Here is a 12091-nt window from a genome sequence, read left to right on the forward strand (position 1 = left end):
CACAGAAGTGGTTTAGAAGAGAAAAGACACATTAACTTGTCAAAACTGTTTCGGCACGAATACAATAGATTATACTATAAGAAAATACTGTTTCCTGGTAGTGCTAAGCTTCCATTTTCTTGCTTGTCTTAGGATTTCAGTTCATGGCTCTGGAGGTTCTCATGACTTAGTACAGTATTAGGAATAGTTATATTTGGAGGTTAATATTTGTAATGTTAAGTCATATTACTCATATATGTGTACATGTATAGGTTTACATAGATACAACAAGAACTTTGATACTGATTCATTAACCATCTTATTATTTTACAGGGAAATTTTAAAACATGAAATTTAGATTTTCAGTTTTTTATATTTAAGGTAATTTACAATTTGACAAATGTATTCAAATTTTGTCCACATTGAATGTAGTTACATTTTCCTTTTTAATATTTTAGATTATTATAATCCATAGAACATAATTTATGTAAGAATCTTGATTATAACAATATAATCGGTGATTTTGCTGAAATCAAGTAAAGAACATATATCTGTGGAATATATATGTGTCTTTTTTCCCCATTCTTAATTAATTAATTTTATTTTTTTAATTATGGTTTACTTTCAGTATTATTTTATGTTGGTTTCAGGTATATAGCACAGTAGATAGACAATTGCGTAGTTTACAAAGTGTTCCCCCTCAATATTTCGAGTACCTACTTGGCACCATACATAGTTATCACAACATTATTGGCTATAGTCCCTATGCTGTACTTTACATCCCTGGAACTATTTTGTAACTACCAATGTGTACTTCCCAATCCCTTTACCTCTTTACCTAGCCCCCCAAATCCCCTCCCCTCTGGGAATCACCAGTCCAGTCTGAATTATATGTCTCATTTTATCTGTATTTACCCAAATATTACCAACTCATTAACAGAATAACCAATGTGTGCAATTAGTTAATTCTATCATCTTTGATATTTTGCTGACTTTCAATCTTTTAAATAATCATAGCTTTACATATGTTTTTATTTTTGTTGTATATTTGTCATGGTAGCAGAGAGGAGTATATTTCATTTAATATTTTTTAGTTTATGTTATAACTTTTTAATACTTAGAACTATGGTGTGTGGGGCTTTATTTGCCCTTTGCTGGGCCTGAGAGAAAGGAGCAGTTGCATCCATTGATGGGGAGCACACAGGGAAACAATAAAGGCTTGTAGAGCAGTGAGCATCTGATCCCTGTCCAGTGATAATAATGTGGCTGAGTGGAGAACTATTCGGACAGAGAGTGTAGCCTAAGCAAAGTTCTGCATGCAATGGCAGCTGTGGGTCTGCAGTCGGGCTGAGTGTCCTAGCCAAATTGGGCTTCCAGAGTAGCCAAGCTAAGGCCATGGAATGTGGTAATCCCACAGGGCCTACAGTGTCTGGCTGAGGCCTTGCAGAGACAAGCCAATAGCCCTCACTCTGACGTCTCCAGGTTTCTGTATTAGCATCCTTGGACTCCAACACTAACACTTTCATTTTAAAGAACAATGAACATCTTCACTAAGAGATGGAGTTTAGAGAATGTTAACATATGTGAATGAAGTGGGCTTTTAACTATTTGCATAATGAAGCAAAAGAATGGTATTTCAAAGCTAAACAAAGGCAGTTCATCTCTGATTGGTAATGTACTGAGGGAAAAGTATTTTCTAGATATGAAATCTTGCTGAGATTTTCCAGGAGCCCTAGAGGATTAAAGATCTCAGCCCTGACAGGAAAAATCCTAGCTTTGCCTCATTTGACAGCTGTTTCAGTGTCTTCAGCTGGTGCTCGTACTGTCCCACTATGACATTATTTTTGATGTGGGATTGTTATGTCCTGCTCATATTTGGCCACGCGTGGAGATTGCACAAGGAACCAATGGCCACCAATTCCTTTGTCACATTTCTTTGCCCAGTGACATGTTCTTTCTTTTTGTCTCCTGTCTTCTTCTTTGTCTTGCCTCTTCCATCTGGCTATAGATACAATATTTTTATTTTTAAATCCTTGCATTTTTGTCATGTTCCACTCACACCCTGAACCTGTTCATTTCCTCAGATCTTTATTTAATACCTACCATATAACAGGCATAGGGAAAACTAAGATGAAAAAAAAACAAGTTCCCTGAACTCTAGTTCAATCAAGTGAAAAATATCTATCGCATTTCTTGTGCTTCTGATAAAATTTAGAACATCTGGATCTAAGTAAATACCTTATTTTATCTTTGTAGCAATCCTGTGAGCTTATTATCATCATAGTAAAAAAAAAAAAAGAAGAAGAAGAAAGAAAAAGTAAGCCACATCTTTGACTGCTTTTTCCAGCCTTGCTTAAAATATTACTTTTCTTTTTTTTCCCCTTCGGTCCATGTTAGCATGAAGTCAAAAACTCTTGTTAATCCTCCATTCAAATTCATGTTCCTCTGTCATCCTCCAGTGTGTTATCGCAGTAAGTTGTTTTTAAAAAATTAAGCAACGTTTTTTACAACTCCCCCCATTTGTTATATAATAAGTATTGGAACTTCTTGTGTTCCCCTAGGTAAACCAATTATTTGTTTCTAAAGCACATTTATTAAAGACATACACAGTCACCAGTAGTAAACCCCTTCAGGGAAGGGCCTCGCTCACAGTATAAACTGTCATACCTTACAAAACAAGTGCTTGATAGAAGTTGGCTAAATTTAACATAACTCACAGAATTAACTTCTACCTCCATCTTTTACCTATGAATAATTCTCTTCATTTCCCAAATGACCTCGTTGTCCCTAGAGGGTTTTACTTGTCTTCATAAACCCTTTCCACAACTTGAATTTTCTTACCTTTCTTCATAGGTGATAGGTGACCCCAGACAGTTTGATATTTTCTGAAATTAAATAAGGATGTCCTGAATTTCTTCATCTATATCTACACCTGAAGTACTAAGCAATACAGTACCCAGACTTTGTCCTATGGGTTCTGATGATCCACATGATCATAACCACTAATGCTGCCAACTGGTCAGAAGCCTATAGGCAGCTGTTTGCGGATACCGACAGGTATCCAAACCATCTGTCCATATTTTTTAGTCAGAATGTCTTGTGGTCTGATAGCAAATCCTTACTGAAGATCAGGTGAATTGTTCAATTTCTCCAAGCCTTAGCACTCCATTATAGGAGGAAATTTAGATCATTATAATGAAGTTCCTCTTAAATTCTGCCCCATGCTTTGATGGCTAGTGCACATGGACAACGTGGATGTAAGCTGGTTACCTGTAGCATTGGTGATGTGCTGGGCCTGTCAGATGCCTCCCAGTCACAAGCAGCCAGTGGTGCTGCACTCAGTTCTCCTGGTTTTCTAAGTCTGTGTGCTTGTTACCCAGTCACGTTTGTTTGAACACATCAAGACCTTCAGAGTAGTCTTAGGTGGCTTAGTGTCATATTTGAACATCTTTTTCCACCTATCTTGTGAAAAGCTAGTTCAAAGGTGACTTTTTTAAAGACTAAGGGAGTCACGATGTAGAAAGCATCTAATGTTCGGTCTTATGTTCCTAACTATCTTAGTCTATCCAGGCTGCTCGAACAGGTTCTACAGACTGGGTGGTTTATTTTTGACAGTTTTGGAGGCTAGAAGTCTGAGACCAATGGGTGGGCAGATTCAATGTGTGGTGACAGCCTGTTGTCCGGTTCTTGGACAGCCATCTTCTCACTGTGTACTCACATAGCAGGGAGTACTCAATAGCCAGGGAGTTCTTAGGGGGTCTCACATAAGAATACATCTCCAGTCATCAGGGCTCCACCCTCATGATCTAATAATCTCCCAAAGGCTCTAATACTATCACATTGGGGTTAGGATTTCAATATATAAATTTTGGGAGTGACACAGACATTCAATCCATACTTCCATTCATTTCTCAAGAAAGTGTATGTAGCCCTGGCTGGTGTGGCTGAGTGGATTGAGTTGTTGGCCTGCGAACCAAAGGATTGTGGTTTGATTCCCCGTCAGGGCACATGCCTGGCTTGCAGACCAGGTCCCCAGTAGGGGGCATGTGAGAGGCAACCACATATTGATGTTTCTCTCCCTTTTTTCCTCCCTCCCTTCCCCCACCTCTGAAAAATAAAAAAATAAAATCTCTTTTTTAAAAAAGTGTATGTAGATCCCTCTCTTTGTCTCTTTGAGTAGTTATTTGATATTTACCTTTTCTGATTTTATTTGTTTAAAAATCTCTCTATTCTTACTATATTTACCTTGAGATTTTTGTTGTATCACTTTAGTAGCCTTAAATTTCTTGCTTCCTTTCTACATCCTGATATAGTTGACTTTCAGTTGATTTGTATGAAACACAGACCCAGATAACTCAAAACTAATTTATTAGACTTGGATTTAAGATGATTTTGTACCAGATTTGCATTCCAACTTGGGTTTTATTTAAGCTGCTATTATGATTAGTTTACATTCCTTAAGCATGTACCAGCTGGCTAATGGAATAAATAGGCAGGTCTGAAGAAGCTGAGCTAGGGTGTATCATTGAGAATTGATTGTAGTTTGTTCCTGTGCCCAGAAAAATGTCTGCTTAATGACCTAGCTTTTTTGGACTTCTTGTTTGTGTTGAACTTGATATTCTAATGAAATGAATTTGTTTTACAAAGAAACCCTGAAGATATTTAAAGGTTATAAGTATAAAAATTACTATAACTAAAACTAAATTTGTCTTATGTTGTAATTATTCACGTTCAGTTCTTATATATTTTTGTACTGATTGCTTTTCCTGTATTTTAATTTTAGTTTACACCCTGTTTCATCATCTCATTGAAAACTATTTTGTTTCATGATATTGATGTTTCATAAGCTTTGATAATTTAAGTATTTATCCTCTGTGAAAATGTGCAGTAGAAACTGGACTTGCTATTTCTTTACTCAGGAATTCATTAGCAAAAGTTCCAGGCTGCAGTAGTGAGGAAAACTACCTTCTATGACTTTCTGTGTTTCCTCAATTTTGAAGGTTATGTCATTATTTCAGTGAGAGAATACGTGATTGCTAGGAATTGTTGTTTACCTTCTTGGAAGTAAAGCTTTGCAGAGGGAGCTTGTACAGGAGAATTTGGGGTGGGGAGGTGGTGAAGCTCAGATGTTTAGGACAAAGCGTTGAGCAGTCCTTCATTCCTTCTGCCCCTCTAGGATCAGCACGTCACTCAGTTCTTGAATGAGTGCAGAAACAGTGGCGACCCTGTTGGGCCTCTTTTTTTATTTTCATGTATTTTAGTTTTTGCCTCTTTTATTAATAAAGAGAAAATGCCTTCTCCAGGACTTGCTGTGCAAATGTTTGTGGAAGAGACCAAAAGTATAATAGAAAGATCAAGAAATTCATAGCCATAAACACATGAAACCTTTTGATTTGTTCCTCCTCTTCTGTGATCATTAGCAATATTACCTTTGGTAAGTTAGTCAAACCAATTACAAATCCATAACTTGGGTCTACCCCAACCATGGATATGGGGTACTGCTTCCCATGTTTGTTGTGGGCTTCACCCATGAGAAGACTAGCTGACTGAAAGCCGTCTCTACCCAATCTGAGCCCCACCTTTTACCATCTTTCAACACAATTGAATTCATTTCACCCCAGGCAGTCTTTCTTACATACCTTCTTTTCCCTTTAATTATAATTGTAAATCAGAAGGTTTCCTTAATCATGGCAGATAGTAACAGTGCTGGAGATAGTTTTAAATAAATCAAAACTGCAGAAGAATCGCTGTCAAACTTCATAGCTCTTGACTGTGCCTAGAATAGGCCTTCAGGGTTCTTACAAGGTTCCTGACTTAGTATTGTTTCCTGCAGGCATGCAGCATTTCAGCTGTGTTGTTGCAAGGCAAAGTGGCTTTTGTGGGCTGGTTCAGAAAGCTAGCCAAAAATTTTAGCAGAGTTTTTATGAGAAAATGCATTCTAGTTTATTTGTAATGGATACATAGTTTGTTTATATTGGGGACTGTCCAAACAAGTTTTTCCCTAATGATTTTTTAACTGCTTTTGTTGTCAGGAAAAGAGAGAGCACATGGGGGAAACCAACCATGATTGATTGCCTGTTTTTATTTGGAAAACTACTGCACTAATTGATGGGAATAGAGTATTTGGAATATTTTTACCCTTTGATATTTTGTACTCAAATCTATAAGGGTGAAAAGGGATCTCTGTTTTGGAGCTGAATAGGATAAATTTTTCATGAAATACTGTATAAGATGAAGCCTTCAGATCACAATAGTAGGTTGTATTATTATTATTTTAAAGAGGTAGAAGGAAAAGCGTGTGGTAATCAGATGCATTTATCTACTCATGATACCAGCAGGCTGGCCTGTGAAACATAATCCCAATTGAGTGAGTCCAGGGTAAGAAGTAGCCCTCAGTTGGTCAGTGTTTCAGTTCCTCACCGACTCTGTCAGTGGGCCCTCCCAGGGTGGATTAGGAAGTATAATGCTGCTGCCTTGACCAGTGTGGCTCAGTTGGTTGAATGTTGTCCCACAAAACAAAAGGTGGCTGGTACAATTCCTGGTCAGGGCACATGCCTTGGTTGTGGGTTCAGTCACCAGTCAGGGCACATACTAGGAACAACTGATCAATGTTTGCCTTTCACATTAATGTTTCTCTCCCTGTCTTTCTCCCTCCCTTCCCCTCTTTCTAAAAATAAGTAAAAAATTTGTAAGTGTCATGCTGCCAAGTTAGAGGAAAAGACATTATATAAAGATCTCATTATTATTAAAAGTTTTTTTTAAATGTTACAGAAAAATAGCCACATGTATATATTGAAGATTAAGAGGGTATTGAAATAGTTTGAAAGCATACTGTTAGAAATGTGGAAGTCGATACCAAAAGAAACAGATAAAAAATAGTTGAAATTGTTTGGGGTGGGTAGATAAGAAAGGGTAACACAGAAGACTATGTACTGTATTTTATTATAAGTCTTTAAATAATATTTTTCTTTTTAAGCTATGCACATGCTTAAAATAAAAATCAATATAAGATAAAACAGTTTATAACTAACAAGATGTTAATATCATTTGAGAATTATATAAACAATATAGTAATACTGTAACAGTGTATATGTTTTTATACAGAATCAATATATAGTTACCAATTTCAAAACATTCTGATTAGATTCATACTTTGGATTACATTTGTTTGTACCTTTATACCTCTTTTTTTCTTAACTTTATTATTTATGTGTCAGAAGTAATAAAATCAGGGATGATCATCTTCATATTTTACTACTTATAGCACCTTGCATAGTATCTCAGACATAGTAAAGTCCCAGAATATGGTTAGTAAATAAGTTTTCAGATTTTTTAAATCTGTTTATAAAAATTACACAGATAATATTCATTCTAGAAAAAACAGAACATTTAGAGAAGCAAACAAAAAAATAGAAAGCACCCCAAGACTCACCTTACATATAACATCTCTCCAAATGTTTTTCTATGCAATATATGCATGTAAATAAAATAAAATTACATACAGGGATGGCAAAAGTAGGTTTACAGTTGTTCATAATCAATAATAATACAAGAATAAATTTTCTTGTACTCACAGCTGTAAACCTAATTTTGCTAACCCCTGTACATTGTTTTGTGTGTTTTGTTCCCAGCTTTATTTACTAAATATCTAATGAATGTCTTTGTGTGCCACGTATTCATTTGTCTTCATTTTTAACGACTGCCTAATCTTCTATCTGGATATGCCATTATTTTTTAGCTGTCTTTCTTAGTAAACATTCAAGGTTTTTGTTATTTTTCTTTAGTTGTTAACAAGTTGTTTAATGAGTATCCCTGTGCCTATGGTTTTGCATACTTATTTGAATATTTCATAGGATAAGTGGAATTTTTAGGTGTACAGGTATGCATTATTTCTAAGGCCCTTTATCAGGTTGTCAAATTGTCCTCCAGAAATCTTACATCAGCTTTGGTCCCAGATGATAGAGAAAAGAATATTTATTTTGCTACTCCCTTACTAACAGGTGAGCAAAAACCAGATTCATCATTGCTGGGTTAATTTGTATTTCTTAGAATAATAATTCATTTGGACATTTTTAACATGGATGTAGTTTGTTATTTTGTCTTTAGTTTTCTTTTCCGTGTTTTTCCCCTTCCCATAAAAAGTGCATTTTTAAATTTTTGTGTATTCAAAACTATCAACCATTTTTAAAAATTTCTTCCCCAATTTTGAAATTTTGTGTTTCAGAGCTGTTTCTTTCCCTAGGTCACATAAGTGGAATAAATTTATTTCAGAATTTAGTGGGGTGACTACCTCTCAAATTTCTTCCTTTTTCCCATCAGGAAAGCAATAGAAGAACTGCTTAAAGAGGCAAAACGTGGGAAAACAAGGGCAGAAACAATGGGACCCATGGGCTGGTAAGTGCTTGAGTAATACTCCTTAAAACTTAAAATAAATATTAAAGAGAAAAGTCTTAATTAGCAAATAAAGGGAACATAAAACCATGGATTTGGAGGAAATCACCTGAGGCAAGTAGAAGAGAATACCACTGAGGCTGATGCTGAGGAACTCTAAGAACATGAATAAATGGGCAGAGGGATGTGTATAAGAATCCCTGCCATGGTTTTATCCCTTTGGTTCCCAAATCCCTGAGAGACATATAGGTAGATACTACTGTGCCTAAAGGCACCTATGTGAGAGTAATGTTATATCAGTGTTCATTATTTAAGAATTCAGTTTTAATTATAGTCATTAGTAAATTAAATTTTACTTAAAATAATTCTAATTGTAAGTATTTTGATTATGTGACAATTCAGCCATTTAGAATTAAAGTTTACCTTTGCAGTTTCTATACAAAATAGAGCTGGTTAAAACTTAGTAATATAAACAAAGGAAAATTTAGTTCTAAGAATCAAGTCCCCTCTTTTAAGCATTACTTTAGCAATCACATTCAATAAATATGCTGATTTTAGATTTCTTACCTAGAATTTAAAATTTACTACAGTGGAGTATACTGTGAACCATTAAAAAGTAAAATATAAAAATAGAATTAGCGTCAAGATGAAAGATTAGGTAAAGGCTGTGCTCGCCTCCTCACATGTACATCAAAATTACAACTAAACTACAGAACAACCATCATTGAGAACCACCTGAAGACTAACTAGCTAAATAGAAGTCTTAAAACTAAGGATATAGTTCTGGCCAGTGTGGCTTAGTTGGTTGGAGCATCATCCAGTAACTGAAAGGTTGTAGATTTGATTCCTGGTCAGGCCACATATCCAGGTTGCGGGTTTGATCCCTAGTTGGGGTGCATATGAGAAGGCAGCCAGTTGATGTTTCTCTCACATCAATGTTTCTCTCTCTCCCTCCCTCTCTCACAAAGCAAGGGAACAAAAGAAAAACTAAAGCTATTCAGAAGAAGCCACGTGGACACTGGTAGGAGGGGCAGACATTCAGAACAGGCAGGCCCCACAGCCATGGTGTGGCCATTAAGAAAAACGGATATCTTTGTTATGGAGGTCCCCCCTGAGGATTGAGGAGTTCCAGCCTCATATCAGGTCCTTCAGCCCTGAGCTCCAGTGCCAGGAAGAGAAATCCCTGTAACTTCTAGTTGTGAAAACCAGCAGGGATTGTGGCTAAGTGAGATGGATGGCTTCTGGAATCCCAGGTGTTCCTCTAAAGACATGGACTGACTCACTTACTGAGGCAGTAACTCATACATGCACAATGATTGACTCACTTAGTCTAAGCTCCAGTACTGGGGCAGCAGCTTGAAAAGCATTGCAGACATATAAGGAGGAACTGACTTATCTGGCCTTGGGGCGAGGGCTGGAGGGGCACCTGTCTCCCAGACAGAAGTGCTAGCAGCTGCATTATCCTTTGTTAAGGCCTCCCCTCACAGAGCCTGCAGGTGCAGGCAGGCTCCAAGTCTGAGATTCTATCAACCTAGCTAACACGTTCATCCTGCCCTGATGATTCCCTGAGACCCCACACCATCCAACTTGCAGGTTCTCCAAAGCCGCTTCTAGTGGCTTTTCCATACAAATGACTACTTGGGGTCATTTAGTAGGAACTCTAAATGGGGACTCACTCTGGGAACTTTCCTAAAATGTCTTAAAGGTTCATAAACCCCAAACAAGCAGCAGCTGGCCTCAGCCATAAGTGGCCCTGAAATCAGCAATAGTGGCAGCTGGCCTTGGTTCCCAGCTTAGCCTCTCCCAGGCACCTCTAAGCCCAGCACAAGCGACAGCCTTCTGCAGATCACTTTGTACCTCATATAAAGTGACCCCAGGCCAGTCATAGGCAGCAGCTGACCTTGGCCTGCACCAGATCCTGTCCCAAGAGGACCCAGAACTAACACACCTGGTAGTCGACTTCAAGCACTATCCAACCACCTCCACAAATGATACACCCAGAGGGCAGACTCAGCAGGCACCAGAGCCCTGCTAAAGTGACTCCTGCTCTGTGGGGTCAGTCCCTGCCCAGTAGTACCTCTGCTATAATCATGGTCATTCCTCACAACCAAGAAGCCTAAACGTCAGTCCTTCTCATTGATGTGCCAAAAGTAGTCAAGTCTCAACTACAGCTGGAGGTGACACATAACCCACACAAAGGACACACCTAGAGCGCCCCACTCAGGTGACCAGGAAGACTGTGTCACTAGGTCCCATAGGGCGCCTCCTATGTAAGGCCACTTTACCAAGACCTGGAGACATAGCAGATCTACTGAATACATAGAAGCAAACAGGGAGGCTGCCAACTTGAGGAGACAAAGAGACATGTCCTAAATGAAAGAACAGAACAAAACTCCAGAAAAGAACTAAACAAAATGGAGACACGCAATCTATCAGATGCAGAGTTCAAAACACTGATTATTATAAGGATGCTCATTGGGGAAGATTAGATGAATTCATTGAGAACTTTAATAAAGACATAAAAATTAGATAGAAAACATAAAAAAGGGCCAGACAGAAATTAAGAATACGCTAACAGAAATGAAGACTACATTAAAGGAAACTAGATGAAGTAGAGAATCAAATTAGTGATTTGGAAGATAAGGAAACAGAAAATACCCAATCAGAACAGCCAAAAGATAAAAGAATTTTAAAAAATGAGGATAGTTTAAGGGGCTTCTGGGACAACATCAAGCATGCCAACATCCATGTCACAGAAATACCAGAAGGAGAAGAGAGAGCACAAGGAATTAAAAACCTCTTTGAAGAAATAATGACAGAAAACTTCCCTAACCTGGTGAAGGAAGTAGACATACAAGTTAAGTAAGCACAGACAGTCCCAAGTAAGACAAACCCAGAGAGGCTCATACCAAAATAAATCATAATTAAAATGTTAAAGGTTAAATAGAAAGAGAGAATCTTAAAAGTAACAAGAGATAAGTACTTAGTATAAGAGAGCTCCTATAAGGCTGTCAGCTGACTTCTCAACAGAAACTTTGCAGACCAGAAGAGATTAACATAAAATTTTCAAAGTGATGAAAAGCAAGGACCTACAACCAAGATTATCCTACCCAGCAAGTATATCATTTAGAATCAAAGGAGGGATAAAGAGCTTCTCAGACAAGAAAAGGCTAAAGGAGTTCATCTCCACCAAACCAACGTTACAGGATATGTTAAAGAGATATCTTCAAGAAAAAGAAGAAAAAGTAAGATAAAAAATATGATAATAAAACGATAACTACATAATGTAATTCTTAACTCAAGAGGCAATCTCATTTAAAATAGACAAAACATTTGAGTAAACACTTCATCAAAAATGATACAAGATTGGCCAATAAGCATATGAAAAGGTGCTCAAATCATTAGTTATCAGGAAAAAGCAAGTTAAAAATGATAGCTGCCATAGCATATCCACTAGAATCACTAAAATAAAAAAATTTAAAAACTTCCAGTACCAAATAAATGTAAAGATATGGAACAACTAGTTGGTGAAAATGTGAAATTGTACAGCCACTTTGAAATACAGTTAACTATTTCTTACATACATACAGAATTCTAACCAATTACCAGAGAATTGAAAACTTAATGTCACACAAAAATCTACAATAATGTTCATAGCAATTTTATTCATGATAGCTCAAAATTGGAAATAACCCAGATGTCCATTGATTGATGAATAGAT

At 37.0% G+C, this 12091-nt stretch overlaps 1 protein-coding gene across 1 annotated transcript in view; it reads left to right on the plus strand.

Annotated features, from left to right (window-relative positions):
- LOC123822661 (protein POLR1D) overlaps positions 1-12091 on the plus strand; it is a 42545-nt gene that overhangs the window by 16594 nt on the left and 13860 nt on the right. Inside the window, exon 2 of the mRNA XM_045844758.1 lies at positions 8299-8373. Within this exon, the coding sequence (XP_045700714.1) occupies positions 8299-8373 (75 nt within the window). The remainder of the gene's footprint in view (positions 1-8298; positions 8374-12091) is intronic.

Source organism: Phyllostomus hastatus, unplaced genomic scaffold, assembly GCF_019186645.2.
Source record: "Phyllostomus hastatus isolate PE091 unplaced genomic scaffold, TTU_PhHast_1.1 phas_contig_41, whole genome shotgun sequence".
NCBI lineage: Eukaryota > Metazoa > Chordata > Mammalia > Chiroptera > Phyllostomidae > Phyllostomus > Phyllostomus hastatus.